We start from the raw sequence: 12,925 nt of genomic DNA on the forward strand, positions 1-12,925 counted from the left end.
AATACAAAATATACTACTAGTCTTTAATTTTTAAAGGTTTTTTTTTTTTTTAAGATTTTTTAAATTTACTTGACTCACAAGTAGGCAGAGAGGCAGGCAGGGTCCGGGGAAGCAGGCTTCCCGCTGAGCAGAAAGTCTGACGTGGGGCTCGATCCCAGGACCCCGAGATCATGACCTGAGCCAAAGGCAGAGGCCCAACCCACTGAGCCACCCAGGTACCCCAATAATCTTTAATTTTTAGAGCAGTTTTAGGTTCACAACAAAATTGAGAAGAAGGTACAGAGATTTCACATGTGTCCCCTGCCCCCATGTGCCCAGTCTCCCCCACCATCAGCGTCCCCCACCACAGTGATGCATTTGTTACCACTGATGAAATCTACACCAACACATCATTGTCACCCAGAATCCATAGTTTATATTAGGGTTCTCTCCTAGTGCTTACACTATGGGTTTGGTGGTTTTTGGTGCTTTCATTTATTAATTTTTTTAAGTAGGGTCCACACTGGAGCCCAATGCCAGGCTTGAACTCACAACCCTGAGATCAAGACCTGAGCTGAAATCAGGAGTTGGACACTTAATCGACTGAGCCACCCTGGTACCCTCGGGTTTGGTGTTTTCACTGCATGGGTTTGGACATGCACCCATCATGGTCATATCATACAGAGTAGTTTCACTGCCTAAAATCCTCTGTGCCCCAACTGGTCATCTCTCCCCTTCCCTGACTCCTGGAAAGCACTGATTCTTTGCGTCTCTCCAGAGTTCTGCCTTCTCCAAAATGCATAGTTGGAAGCATCCCATAGGCAGCACTTTGCAGACTGGCTTCTTTCACTTAGTAACATGCACTTAAGTTTCCTCCATGTCTTTTCATGGTTTGATAGATCACTTATTTTTAGTGCTGAGTAATTTTCCACTGTCTGGGGGCGCCTGGCTGGCTCAGTCAGCGGAGCGTGAGACTCTTGATCTGGGGTTTATGGGTTTGAGCCCCATGTTGGGCATAGAGATTGTTTAAAAATAAAATCTAAAAAAAAAAAAATTCCATTGTCTTGATGGACTACAGTTTAACGTATCCATCCCTTACCAAAGGCCATCGTGGTTGTTTCTAAGTTTTGGCAATTATGAATAAAGCTGCAATAAACATGTGTGTGCTGGTTTCCTCTGTGAAAGTCACTTTTTAAAAATTTTTAAATTTTTTATTTATTTTTTAAAGATTTTATTTATTTGACAGACCGAGATCACAAGTAGGCAGAGAGGCAGGCAGAGAGAGAGGAGGAAGCAGGCTCCCTGCTGAGCAGAGAGCCTGATGCAGGGCTAGATCCCAGGACCCTCGGATCATGACCTGAGCCGAAGGCAGAGGCTTTAACCCACTGAACCACCCAGGCGCTCCTGAAAGTCACTTTTCACCTCTACGCGGACAGCTTTAAAAGGTCATTCTGGGGGCACCTGGGGAGCTCAGTTGGTTAAGCGTCTGACTTCAGCTCAGGTCATGATCTCGAGGGTCCTGGGATCAAGCCTGTGTGGAGCCTCATGTTGGGCTCTGTGCTCAGGGGAGAGTCCATGTCTCCCTCTCCTTCTCCCCTACATCCCGACTTGTGCTCTCTCTCGCTCTTTTGAAAATAAAATCTTTAAAATAAAAGGTCATTCTCACTGCAGTGGGAGGAGCTTAGGGAAGGTATGGCTCCTTTAAAAACTGTTCTGGTGCGATGAGGTCTCTGCAGTAGAGACAGTGTGGGCTCCGACCCCAGTTTTGCTTCTCATTCGGACCTGGGGGGGCAGGGGAGGTAACAGAGATCACCACCTTCCCTGCATCCTTCCCAGCCTCCACTCCAGATATTTTGGGGAACCCACGGCCGGGAGATCAGACCTGGCTCAGGCCAGCCAGCACCGCGGAGGTGGGCTCTGGGAGCAGGAGTCACTGAGAGTGCTGTGACAAAGTGTCCCCCAAACCTGGAAACCACCCTTGAGTGGGTCAGCACAGCGAGGTATTGGAACTGACTCCCCACCTCGGTTGCCTGGAGCCCACACTTGGCGGTTTCCAACTAAATGCTCCTCAGAACTCAGCGCCTGGGAAATGCAGGACTCCCAGTAGTTAGAGTTTGTGAATCGCTCTTATGTCAGACCCTTAGGAGCTCAGCTCGGGTAATCATTTAGTTGACAGTGGTTTATTGAGGGTCTGTTATGGTCAAGCTCTGTTCTAGTTGAGGGGTGCGGTGTCTAAACGTGGCGTGTCTCCTGATCTGTTGGGGGCCTCCAGATGTGGGGCGAAGATCGCATGGAAGCCGGCGGCATGGGCGGTGAAAGAATTCACCCAAGGCAGAACACAGGAGACAGAAGTTTATTGAATACACCGGCAAGGGAGTGGCAGGCAAGACAGCAAAGCAGAGACCATCTGCCAGGAGGCAGTGGGTGGGGGCTGTTTTTAAAGGGGGAAGGTGCAGAGGAATGGCGACGTAGGGAGAGTTAGGGCCTGTGGATAGTTTGAGGTGGTCCCATCTGCATTCAGCCCAGGGGGTCGCTGTGGGCTCTTTCTACATTCCACCGCTCAGGAGTGTTTGCTGAACAGTGGCCTCTACCCCAGGGGACAGAAAGTAAACACCTCCACCACAATGAAAAACATACCTGATTACAGATTGTAGGGGAAAAGGAAGGAGGAATGGGCCAGGAGTTAGGACAGGAGGAGAAACTTCAGCCTCGGAAACTGCTGATGCCTGCCCAGGTCATAGTTCTGCCTGAAGTTGTGTATTTAACTGCGGACTATACCACGAACTCTTTGAGGTGAGGACTGTGCCTGCCCCCAGGACGGTCCACCCACAGGAGCTCATCAAAGGTCTCTTGATAGGAACAGGCTCAACCCAGTGGGTGGGAGGTAAATGAGGCCTGGGGGAGAGTGTATGAAACCTGAAGTACTAGGTTGTATAAGTGTCCCCCAAAGATTCCTGTCCGCCCAGAACCTCAGAATATGGCCTTATTTGGAAACGAGCTCTTTGCATAGGTCCCCAGTTAAGGTCGTGCAGTCTTTATAATAAAGGATACATGGCCTTGGGCGCGCACACACGTACACACACACAGAAAGGAAGATGGCCCTGCAAAAACAGGCAGAACTTGGGAGTAATGCCCCTGAAAGTCAAGGGCCTCCAAGGATGCTGGCGGCCACCCAAAGCTAGGGAGAAGCCAGAAGAGATGCTTCCAGCAGTTGGAGCACCGCCCAGTCGACATCTTCACTTCCTACTTCGGGCCTCACAACTGAGAGAATACATTTCTGTGGTTTAAGAGCCCCCAGGTTGTGGTACTTTGTCCCATCAGCTGCAAGAAAGCTATACACGCTCAGAGTCACCCCACAGTGTTCCCCACGGATTTTTCTTCGTAAATGGTTTTTACGTGCAAAGCGTTACGGGTGAGCGTACATCATTCACACGTTCATCTACCCAACAAGCATTTATTCGGTGCCGATGACACGTCAGGGAGCATCCCCAGGTTCCCGCAATCCTGCCACTGAGTACAGGGAGAGATCCACCAAACAACAAACAAAAGAGAAAAAAAAAAAAGAAAAAAAGAAAAGGACACAGTAGGTCAGATAGTGCGTAGAGCTATGGAGAAAAATACAAGATAAGGGGTAAGTTTAGGGGTGGGTGTGGACGGCAGGGAGGAGGTGATGCCATTTGCCGCGGGGTGGTCCGACATGTGGTTCCTGCACACTTGGAGACACGGAGACGTAAATGCCAAGGCCCGGAAGCAGCAAAGTGCTGCCGGCCAGGGGAGACCAGTGTGGCTGGAAAGGCGGAGGCAAGGAGCAGAGGAGGGGGAGCCCAGGTCAGAGAGGCTGCGGCGGAGGCAGCGGCGCCTGACCCAGTGCTCCCGAGCTCACCCCGCGTCCTAGCAAGGCCCCAAGGAGCAGCGCCGCACCCAACATGGCGGCCGCGCACAGCACGCCGGCTGGCGAACGGAATTGCGTACCGCAAGCGCCGGAAGTGGCGGGAGGCCCCGCCCCCTACCTGGGTCTCTGTGGAGCCGCGGACGCGCCGGCTTTGAGCATCCCTGGCGGGCCGTGGGAGGCCCTGGGGCTGCGGCTCCGGCGGCCGCGGCCCCGCCTGCCTTCGACATGGCCAGCTCCGGAGAGGTACGGCCGGCGCCTCTCTCCGCTCTCCTTCCTGCCCCGCGGCCTTGGCTCCGCTCGGGCCTTCCCATCCCGCCCCGGTCCCCTTTGCGTCCTTTCCGTCCAGCCCCCTGACCCGCTCCATCCTTCCCGTCCCGACCGCGATCCGGCCCACTGCTTCCCACCTTGACTTCGACCCCAGCCCCAGTCGCGCTTGGCCCTTTCCGCCTGGAGCCTGGCGTCGGCCGGGTTTGGTCCTTCCTGACCCGACCCTTGGCCTCGGCCTCGGCCTCGCCGGTTCCTTCCCATCCTTAACCTGGCCTTGCCCCTTGCCCGATCCTTGCGTCGTCCCGTCCCTCAGTCCCTCACCCTGTTGCGAAGTCACAAGCTCTTTTCCTCTTGGGTTTTCTATCCCTTTCGCAGCCCCGCAGTCGTGACCGCCAGAGTTCTTCCCCGCCTCTGCGCCCCAGAGTTCCATGCTGCTGTAGGCCTCTCAAGCCATTTTCCTATGCCCCTGCACGTGGGCTCAGCCCTTGGAGCTATGAGACGTTCATCTTCCATGTCCACTCTACACCCCATCCTCTATCTCTGATTGCTCAGTTTCACCCCACTTTTCTCTGCGCCTGCTTGTTGTGTGACTTGGGGGCTAATGGAGGAAAAGCTATTTTACTTGGGAGACTTTTGGCTTACCCCAGAATTCCTTTCCCCCATGCTCCACAAGTCTGGGACAGAGTCCCTGTAATGTGGTGCAAGGTATTTTGTCTGCAGACCAGGGTATGTGGGATCTGGACTCTGATTAGCATCTTTTCATTTGTTGTTTCCTGCCTATCTTTATGTGTACTTGTGGCTACCTGTGCGTCTGTTTATCATCTGGGACTTGGACCTTTGAGTGCACTGTTTTAGGGGCTTACCTGTGCTCTGGGGAACAGGAGTCAGAGGGTCAAGCGTTTTCTTCGAAACGTTTGGGGCTGAGCTTGCTGACAGTTCCTTTTCATTCAAAGTGAGTTTGGCTTAGAAGTGGTCCCTAGATTGAGGGGGAGGGTGTGGGACACACCTGCCGACTGGTGGTGGGATTGAAGGGTCAGAAAGCCACAGCTCTTTAAGGAATAGTTATGGAGTAGCCTGGCTGTGTTAGCAAATTACAAGTGTGTACTTACGGGAGCTGGGGGCGCTGGTACCTTGTTCTTACGGGGTCCTGGCACAAAGGGGCCTCTGTTCCTTCACACATATGAGTGACCTGGCCAGTGAGACCTCTTATTACTTCGTGGACGTCTCGTTCTACCCTGGATGTGGAGATCAAGGTCCCTTCTGCGATGTTCTATTTATTATTTATTGATATATAGCTTGCACGCTGTGAATTCACCGTTTTGGTTTCTTTTTTTTTTTTTAAGATTTCATTTTTTTATTTGACAGAGAGAGACAGCGAGAGTAGGAACACAAGCAGGGCGCCTGGGAGAGGGAAAGCAGGCTTTCCACCGAGCAAGGAGCCCGATGCAGGGCTTGATCCCAGAACTCTGGGATCATGACCTGACCTGAAGGCACATGCCGAATGACTGAGCCACCCAGGCGCCCCAAAATTCACACTTTAAAAGTGTGTGTGTGTGTTTAAAGTAAGCTTTATGCCCAGTGTGAGGCTTAAACTCACAACCCTGAGATCAAGAGTTGGAGGCTCCATTGAGCCAGTCAGATGCCCAAAGCATTTTTATTTTTATTTTTTTTTAAAAGATTTTATTTATTTATTTGACAGACAGAGATCACAAGTAGACAGAGAGGCAGGCAGAGAGAGAGAGGGAAGCAGGCTCCCTGCCGAGCAGAGAGCCCGATTCGGGACTCGATCCCAGGACCCTGAGATCATGACCTGAGCCGAAGGCAGAGGCTTAACCCACTGAGCCACCCAGGCACCCCCCAAAGCATTTTTAAAAAATATATTTGCAAGGTTTTGCAACTCTCCCCACTACAGGATTCCAGAATGAGGTGGTCTTACTTTGAAAGTCATTACTGGCTTTAACACGTGGACACTCAGGATTACTCCCGGAGTTTCTCATAGTGCTTCAAACGATTCTGAAGCAGCAGTCTGTTGACTCATCTGGTTCAGTGCTTCTTTTTCTTGGAAAGTACAAAGTGATCCCTGTTCCAGAGCCGTACTTGGCCTAGGGAGAAGATAAGCAAGCAGGCAAACCGTGGCAAATGAGGCTGGAGGGGGAGTGGGGTACGTGGTACAGCAGGGGAGGGGCAGGGTGAGGGTGAGTTAAGCCTGTCTGGCTGATGCTGGGAGGGCTTCATTGTGTTTGAGACTTTGAGCCCAAGTTCTGAAAGTAGCAGTTTTCCTGTGTGGTGGCATGTCTGGTGGAGGGAACAGCTTGTGGTAAGGGTTGGAGGCATGAGGGAGGGCACGTTCCAGAAATTACCACCTGGAGAAGCAGAGACCTAGGAAGCGGGCAGAGTGTGGGGCGGAAACCCATACAGTTGTGCTCCTCTTTTGACTGACCTTGTATTTTATAATGCCAAATATGTTATGTATAACAATTTCACATCATGAAAGTGTGCTGTGTTGTACCCACTGCCCAGTTATTTAAGAAACATTTCTTTTCCATTAATGTTTATTCTTTTTGTTTGTTTTTTTTAAGTAAGCATTACGCCAGACATGGGGCTTGAACTTAGAACCCTGACATCAAGAGTCACATGCTCCACTGCCAGCCAGCCAGATTGTTCCCCCTCGCCCCTCACTCCCCAACCAATGCCCAGTTTTCACAGTTAACACATGACCAATCTTGTTTCATCTCTGTCTCTCCCTTTGGCTCATTTACATCATTCCAGACATGTCATCAGTTGGTTTGTGAATTCTGTGGTTTCTTTGGGTGCCTGACGGGTAAACTTCTGGGAGGGGGGATTTTTTTTGGCAGATACTGAAGTTTTAGTACCTAATTTTTCCTCTATCTTTCAGTTCTTAAAAAAAAAAAAATTGTGAGATGTTACATTCTGAAAAGTGCATTAAACTCTTTTTCACCCTTATGCTTCAAACCACACCTATAAGTGGTCATGATCTGGTTTTAAACATATGGTTCCCAGAGGTGCCAGAGAAAGACCACCTGTCCGTCCTCATCCCTGGACTGATTTCCACAGACCACGGGGGATGCCTCTCCTGGATCTTTCAGGAAGCCCCAGCAGCCCTTTTCTTGTGGTGGGAAGGGCAGTTTAGCTGCTCAAGCCCAGCCAAAGGCTACTCAGGCTACTTATCTAAGTTTTTTTTTTTCAAGCCCCAGTGTGGGGCTTGAACTCACGACCCCAAGATGGAGCGTCATGTGCTCCTTCTCTAACAGTTTTGAGATAGAGAGTGGGTCTGCCATAGTTCCACCGAGGCTGAAAACACATGGTTCCGAGAGGCAGAGGGAAGCGAGGGCGGTCATCTACGGGGGTGTGTGTGTGTGGAATTGGGCCTATTCTCTGGGCTACAGGTTTTGTTTTATTCCTTCCCAGGGACCATTCCTTGTTTGCTCTTGGCTTCTGCGGAGCTTCTGGCTTTCCTGGGGAAAAGATGGTGTGTGGACTTAGAAACCACAGGTCCTTGGCTTGGAAAGCCTGGATTCCAGGCCAAAGACTTGACTCTTGCAAACCTGGCAGCCCCCTCCCAGGATCGGCCTTTGGAGACCAGGGGCAGCCAGCTGTTCCCAAGTACCTGCATTTGGGGGCAGAGAATGTGAGGAAAATCATCTTGTGGGGTGTGCTGAGACTGGACAGAAGGGGCTGGAACTGAGTTCCTGCACCCACCCCCTTTTTTTTCCCTAAATGTGAGCTCCATGCCCAGTGTGGGGCTTGGAGTTTGAACTCACAACCCTGAGATCAGGAGTCACACACTCTACTGTCTGAGTCAGACAGGTGCCCCTATAACTTCTGGGTAGGTTTTAAGAGAAATTCAGTATTAGTGATGTCCTGTGAGGCTGGAGCTTCTGAGAGTGTTCTGCCCCATGTTCTCATTGCTCCGAGAAGGCCTTCTTCACTTTGACGAACCTGCAGAAAGGGGATGAGGACATCCCCTATCTAGCCTAGCCTCAGGCTGCTCCATGGATTGAAGCCATCCCTCCCTCTCTCCCCAAGCGCTCTCCCTGCCTGAGTCCCCCCCCCCCCCCCCCCCCCCGCCTTGTTAGCTTTGCCTGATAAGGACCCTTCTGGTTGGAACCTCTCCCCATAGATGGAGTCCCTGGGTCTGGGGTGGGGTCTGGGACTCTGATCCCCACGACTGGCTCTGGGAAGCACTGAGCTAAGGAAAGTCACAAATGGTTGAGAACGGTAGCCCCAGAATAGGGCACACCCGAGCACTTGGACTTGGGCGGTTGCAGACCTCGGGAGTAGCGAGACAGGACTAAAGCCACCTCAGTTGGAAAGGGGAGCAGGGAGGGCTGCCTCTTGCAGAGAAGGGAACGTGGTCAGGGCCAGCACTGTTAAACAGGGGCTTGTATCTGTGGCGACCCTCTCCCAGGCCTGGGGAGGGCTTGGCAGGCCTGGAGCTCGTCAGGACCGAGTAGAGGGGTGCTGCAGTCGGAGTGCCTGGGAAACCCCTGGAGGCTGCGTGGGGGGTGTGCAGCGGCTCTCCCGCCCCGGGGTTCATGGTTGCCATGGCAGCAGCAGGGCTTTCCAGGCCTCAGAGCTTCCATCCTTGCAAATATGTGCAGAAGAAAAGTCAGGCCGGAGGAGGAGGGCTCACAGACAGAACCGCTACAAACGGCAGTGGTCTGACAGGCACCCCCGCAGGACGGTTTGGGGGGGCTGGACCCCTTTCAGGGCGTGCTGGGAAGATACAGGGGTCCCTCCCCACCATGGGTTTCCCCTCAGAGCCTCCAGTTACTTGGTCCTTGATTTGGGGATTTCATGTCCCACCAACCCGGGTGGAACCCCTCCCTTTCGGTTATACGCATCAACCCGGGAGTGGCGGAAGGCCCACGTTAGAGAAGACCTTTTGCAGATAGCTACCAGAACAAACTGAAATGTGGGCACATCTCGTGGGAGATACCAACACGAGTTCCTAGCCAGAAAGTGTGATAAGGTGGGGCTCCGTGGCACGCTCCCTGTTAGCTAGTACCGATCTGAAGATGGAAAAACGTCATTAGCAGGTGCTGTTTCTTCTTCATAAGGACTTGATGGTCTCATTCTCTGGCTTTTCTTGTCCTTAATGCCAGCGCTGGGAAGAGCTGCCGCCGCTGCTGGCTGAGGGCTGGGTGTCCATCACAGCAACCCCAAGAGGCGAAGACACTGTTGTCACCCCCGGTTCTTACTATTTCTTTTCTTTTCTTTTTTTAAAAGATTTTATTTATTTATTTGACAGACAGGGATCACAAGTAGGCAGAGAGGCAGGCAGAGGGTGGGGGGAAGCAGGCTCCCCGTTGAACAGAGAGCCCGATGCGGGACTCGATCCCAGGACCCTGAGATCATGACCTGAGCCGAAGGCAGCGGCTTAACCCACTGAGCCATCCAGGCGCCCCCCCTTTCTGTTTCTTGATAGAATTCTCCCACCTAAGCGTTTTTAAGAATCCAGAGTGACACAGGGACAGCGGGAGGATAGCAGCTTTCCCAAGCCGACAGCCTTGGCCGATGGTTGTAAGTTGAGCCTGAAACACGCCAGACTTGATAGGAGCCCTTTAGTAGGAAAAAGTCCTTAAATTTGGAAAAGAATTGCAATTTCATTTTGAATCTCCTACTTTTGAAGAGAGACCTGGTGGGCAGATCTGAAAGGGGCTTCTGAAGTATATCCTGGCTTCTTGCTCTGCGGTTAAGATTTTTGGGAAAAGCACCTTCTTTCCCACAGACTGTGGTGAGGGCTGCTCTTGGCATTCGCCCTTGGCCAAGGAGGCCAGGCTGAAGGCCACCGTCGGGGATCCCGTGGGAATTCGGTGTTGTCCTTATTTGCAGGACACATCCAACGATGACGACGTGCCCTCTGCAGCAGCCGCCATAGCGGCGGGCTCCCACCTTCTCGGCTTCTCGGACGAGATCCTGCTGCACATCCTGAGCCACGTGCCCAGCACAGACCTGGTTCTGAATGTTCGACGCACCTGCCGGAAACTGGCGGCACTGTGCCTGGACAAGAGCCTCACCCACACGGTGCTGCTGCAGAAGGATTATGAGGTGAGGTGTGGTCATGGGGGTGGGGACGGCCCATGTGGCCATCCAAGGACTAGCCAGGCAGTAGGGCGCCGCGTGGCTGGTGACAAAGTGGGCGGGCCCTCAGAGTCCTGACCGGCTCAGCCTCTGAGACACCCGAGGTGATGAAAGCTAGAGGTCGAGAGGTGCTGGTAGCGGGCTGCCCAGCAGTGGGTACATGGGCCCGGTGGAGGCTGTGCTGGGAGGGAGCTGGACTTCCTGGTGGATGCCCAGGAGTAGGTTCTGGAACTTTCCTGGTGGTGCGGGGTGGCCCCATCTTACCCCCCAGCAGCTGTTTGTGGGCCTTCAGCTGCCTTATACTCTCCAGGCCAGCCTTCTAAGTGCTTGCTCCTGTGATGGGCAGGACAGGTGTCACCTTGTGCTTTTTCCAAGCCTGGGTAGGGTGCTGGGGTGCCCAGGGTGCAGTTTCCATCCAGGGTTGGGCCGTTTGTTTATCTTCTTTCCAGAAGCCACTGCTAGGGCTTTTTTCTGTGGAGTTCTAGGAGTCCTCTTGTATTTTGGATCCTTTGTCGGATACCCGTATTGTGAGTATCTTCTCTTGGAGTCTGTGGCTTGCCTTTCTTTTTCTTTTTTTTAAACAGAGTCTTTTTGTTTTGTTTTGTTTTTAAAGATTTTATTTATTCATTCAACACAGAGCGATCACAAGTAGGCAGAGAGGCAGGCAGAGAGAGAGGAGGAAGCAGGCTTCCCGCTGTGCAGAGAGCCCGATGTGGGGCTCGATCCCAGGACCCTGGGACCATGACCTGAGCTGAAGGCAGAGGCTTAACCCACTGAGCCAGCCAGGCACCCCTGTCTTTTGAAGAGAATAAGCGTTTAAGTTGAAGTCCAATTTATTGATTTCTTTTTTTTTTTTTGAGTTCTTGTTTTTTTGTAATCTGGTGAAGGAAAGTATTAAACCTGAGGTTGTGAAGATCTCCTTCTTTCTTTTGTAGAAGTGTTATAGCTTTAGCTCTTATGGTAGGCGTGTAATCCCTGATGTGTTAAGTCTCTGTATGTGGTGTGAGGTAAGGATCGAGGGTTCCTTCCTTTGTATATGGCTCTTCAGTTGTTCCAGCATCACTTATGGACAAGGTTGTCCTTCCCTCAATATTGCCTTGTGAATTTTTTAATGATGTGATTAAATTTTAATTCCAGTATTGCTAACATACAGTGCTATGTTAGTTTCGGGTATAGATCATTTGGTTTTCAGCACGAGTGCACTCCTCAGTCCCCATCCCCTCTTCTCCACTACCCACCACCCACCTCCCCTTGGTCACCATCACTTTGTTCTCTGTAGTTAAGTCTGTTTCTTGGTTTGTCTCTCCCTCTTCTTTACCTTTGCCCTTTTGTTTCTTAAATTCGCCTATGAATGAAATCATACAGTATTTGTCTTTCTCTGACTTGTTGCCCTTAACATTATACTCTCGAGCTCCATGCACGTTGTTGCAGATGGCAAGATTTCATTCTTTTTTATGATTGCCTTGAAACTTTTGTGGAAAAGTCAACTGACAACATATCTTAAACTAACAATACAGATCTTGACTGGAACCTGCATTTTAGGAGGCTGTGGGAGGGATTCCTTGGTGAAGCTATGCATTTGAACCCTGGGTGAGACCCCTCTAGAGCTCGGTTCTCTCGGTGAGAGCGGGCTGTGCTCCTCTGTGCTGGGGGAGTGTGGGTGTGCCTGGAGGCTGAGCTGACTCCCCAGAACCAAGGTCAGGCTCCCTGCCTGGGAGGCTTCTTGACTGGAGAGGGAGGGGCAGGTGCCCCCAGCACAATGTCACAGCACCATGTATCAGGACCCCTGATGTGCGTGTCCTGTGCCTGCGTGGCCATGTGTGCATGAGTCTACCTTAGAGAAGTGACTGAGATGCACGGACATCGCGTGTGCAGGCGCTCGAGGCAGGGGTGCTGTGGAAGGCCTCCTTGGCGGCGGCGGCTGGGATGTCCTGCTGTTGGACCCTGAGTTCCCTCGCTAGATGTACCATGGCTTGCCTGACCAGATCACGGCAGGTGTTTGAGGAATATTTAATGATGTGAAAATGCATCGGGTGTCCAGGGCACAATTCCACTGTGTGATTCAGGAAACCTCACATAACATAGCATTTACCATCTCCGCCATTTTTAAGTACGTGCTGCTGTATGTTGTACAGTACGTCCATTTGTGGTGACGTGCCACCATCATCAGCATTCCTAGAACTTTTCCATCACCCTGGATCCCGAGAGCAGTAACTCCCTATTCCCCGTTTCCCCAGCCCCTAGTAACCTCGGTTCTGCTTTTTGCTTGTGAGTGCGCCTCTTCGGGATAATCGTGTAAGTGGGGTCACACAACATGGGATCTTTTAGGACTGGTTTCTTTCCCCTTGTGCGACATCAAGGCTCACCCCCATGGCATGTGTCGGAGCTTTGCTTCCGTCCGTGGCTATGTAGTCTTTCCTTGTATGTGCAGACCACGTTGTGCTCACCCATCCGTCTACTGCTGGACATTAGGTTGTTTCATCTGTGACTAGTGCTGCTGTGAACATTGGGAGCATGGAGTGAGTCCCTCTTTTTCCCATTCCCTCGGGCACACGCCTAGGAGGGGAATTGCCGGGGCCCGTGGTCACTCTGTGTCAGCTTTTTGAGGAACCACCACACTTTTCCGCACCAGCTGCACCATGTTTAGGTTCCTGCCTAGCTGGGGACTGTGGGAGGTGAGCA

The 12,925-nt window shown here is 51.9% G+C and overlaps 1 protein-coding gene across 4 annotated transcripts in view; it reads left to right on the forward strand.

Annotated features, from left to right (window-relative positions):
- The first annotated feature begins 3,976 nt into the window (after positions 1 to 3,976).
- FBXL18 (F-box and leucine rich repeat protein 18) overlaps positions 3,977 to 12,925 on the forward strand; it is a 96,531-nt gene continuing 87,582 nt past the window's right edge. For 2 of the 4 annotated variants that reach the window (XM_032872758.1, XM_032872757.1), the window contains exons 1-2: positions 3,977 to 4,114; positions 9,995 to 10,210. In XM_032872758.1, the coding sequence (XP_032728649.1) occupies positions 4,097 to 4,114; positions 9,995 to 10,210 (234 nt within the window). In that variant the 5' untranslated portion in view covers positions 3,977 to 4,096. Of the gene's footprint in view, positions 4,115 to 9,994; positions 10,211 to 12,743; positions 12,763 to 12,925 lie in introns of those variants that run through there. The other 2 variants (XM_032872756.1, XM_032872759.1) reach the window with 2 other exon arrangements.

Source organism: Lontra canadensis, unplaced genomic scaffold, assembly GCF_010015895.1.
Source record: "Lontra canadensis isolate GAN:19392208 unplaced genomic scaffold, GSC_riverotter_1.0 scaffold45, whole genome shotgun sequence".
NCBI classification, from domain to species: Eukaryota; Metazoa; Chordata; class Mammalia; order Carnivora; family Mustelidae; genus Lontra; species Lontra canadensis.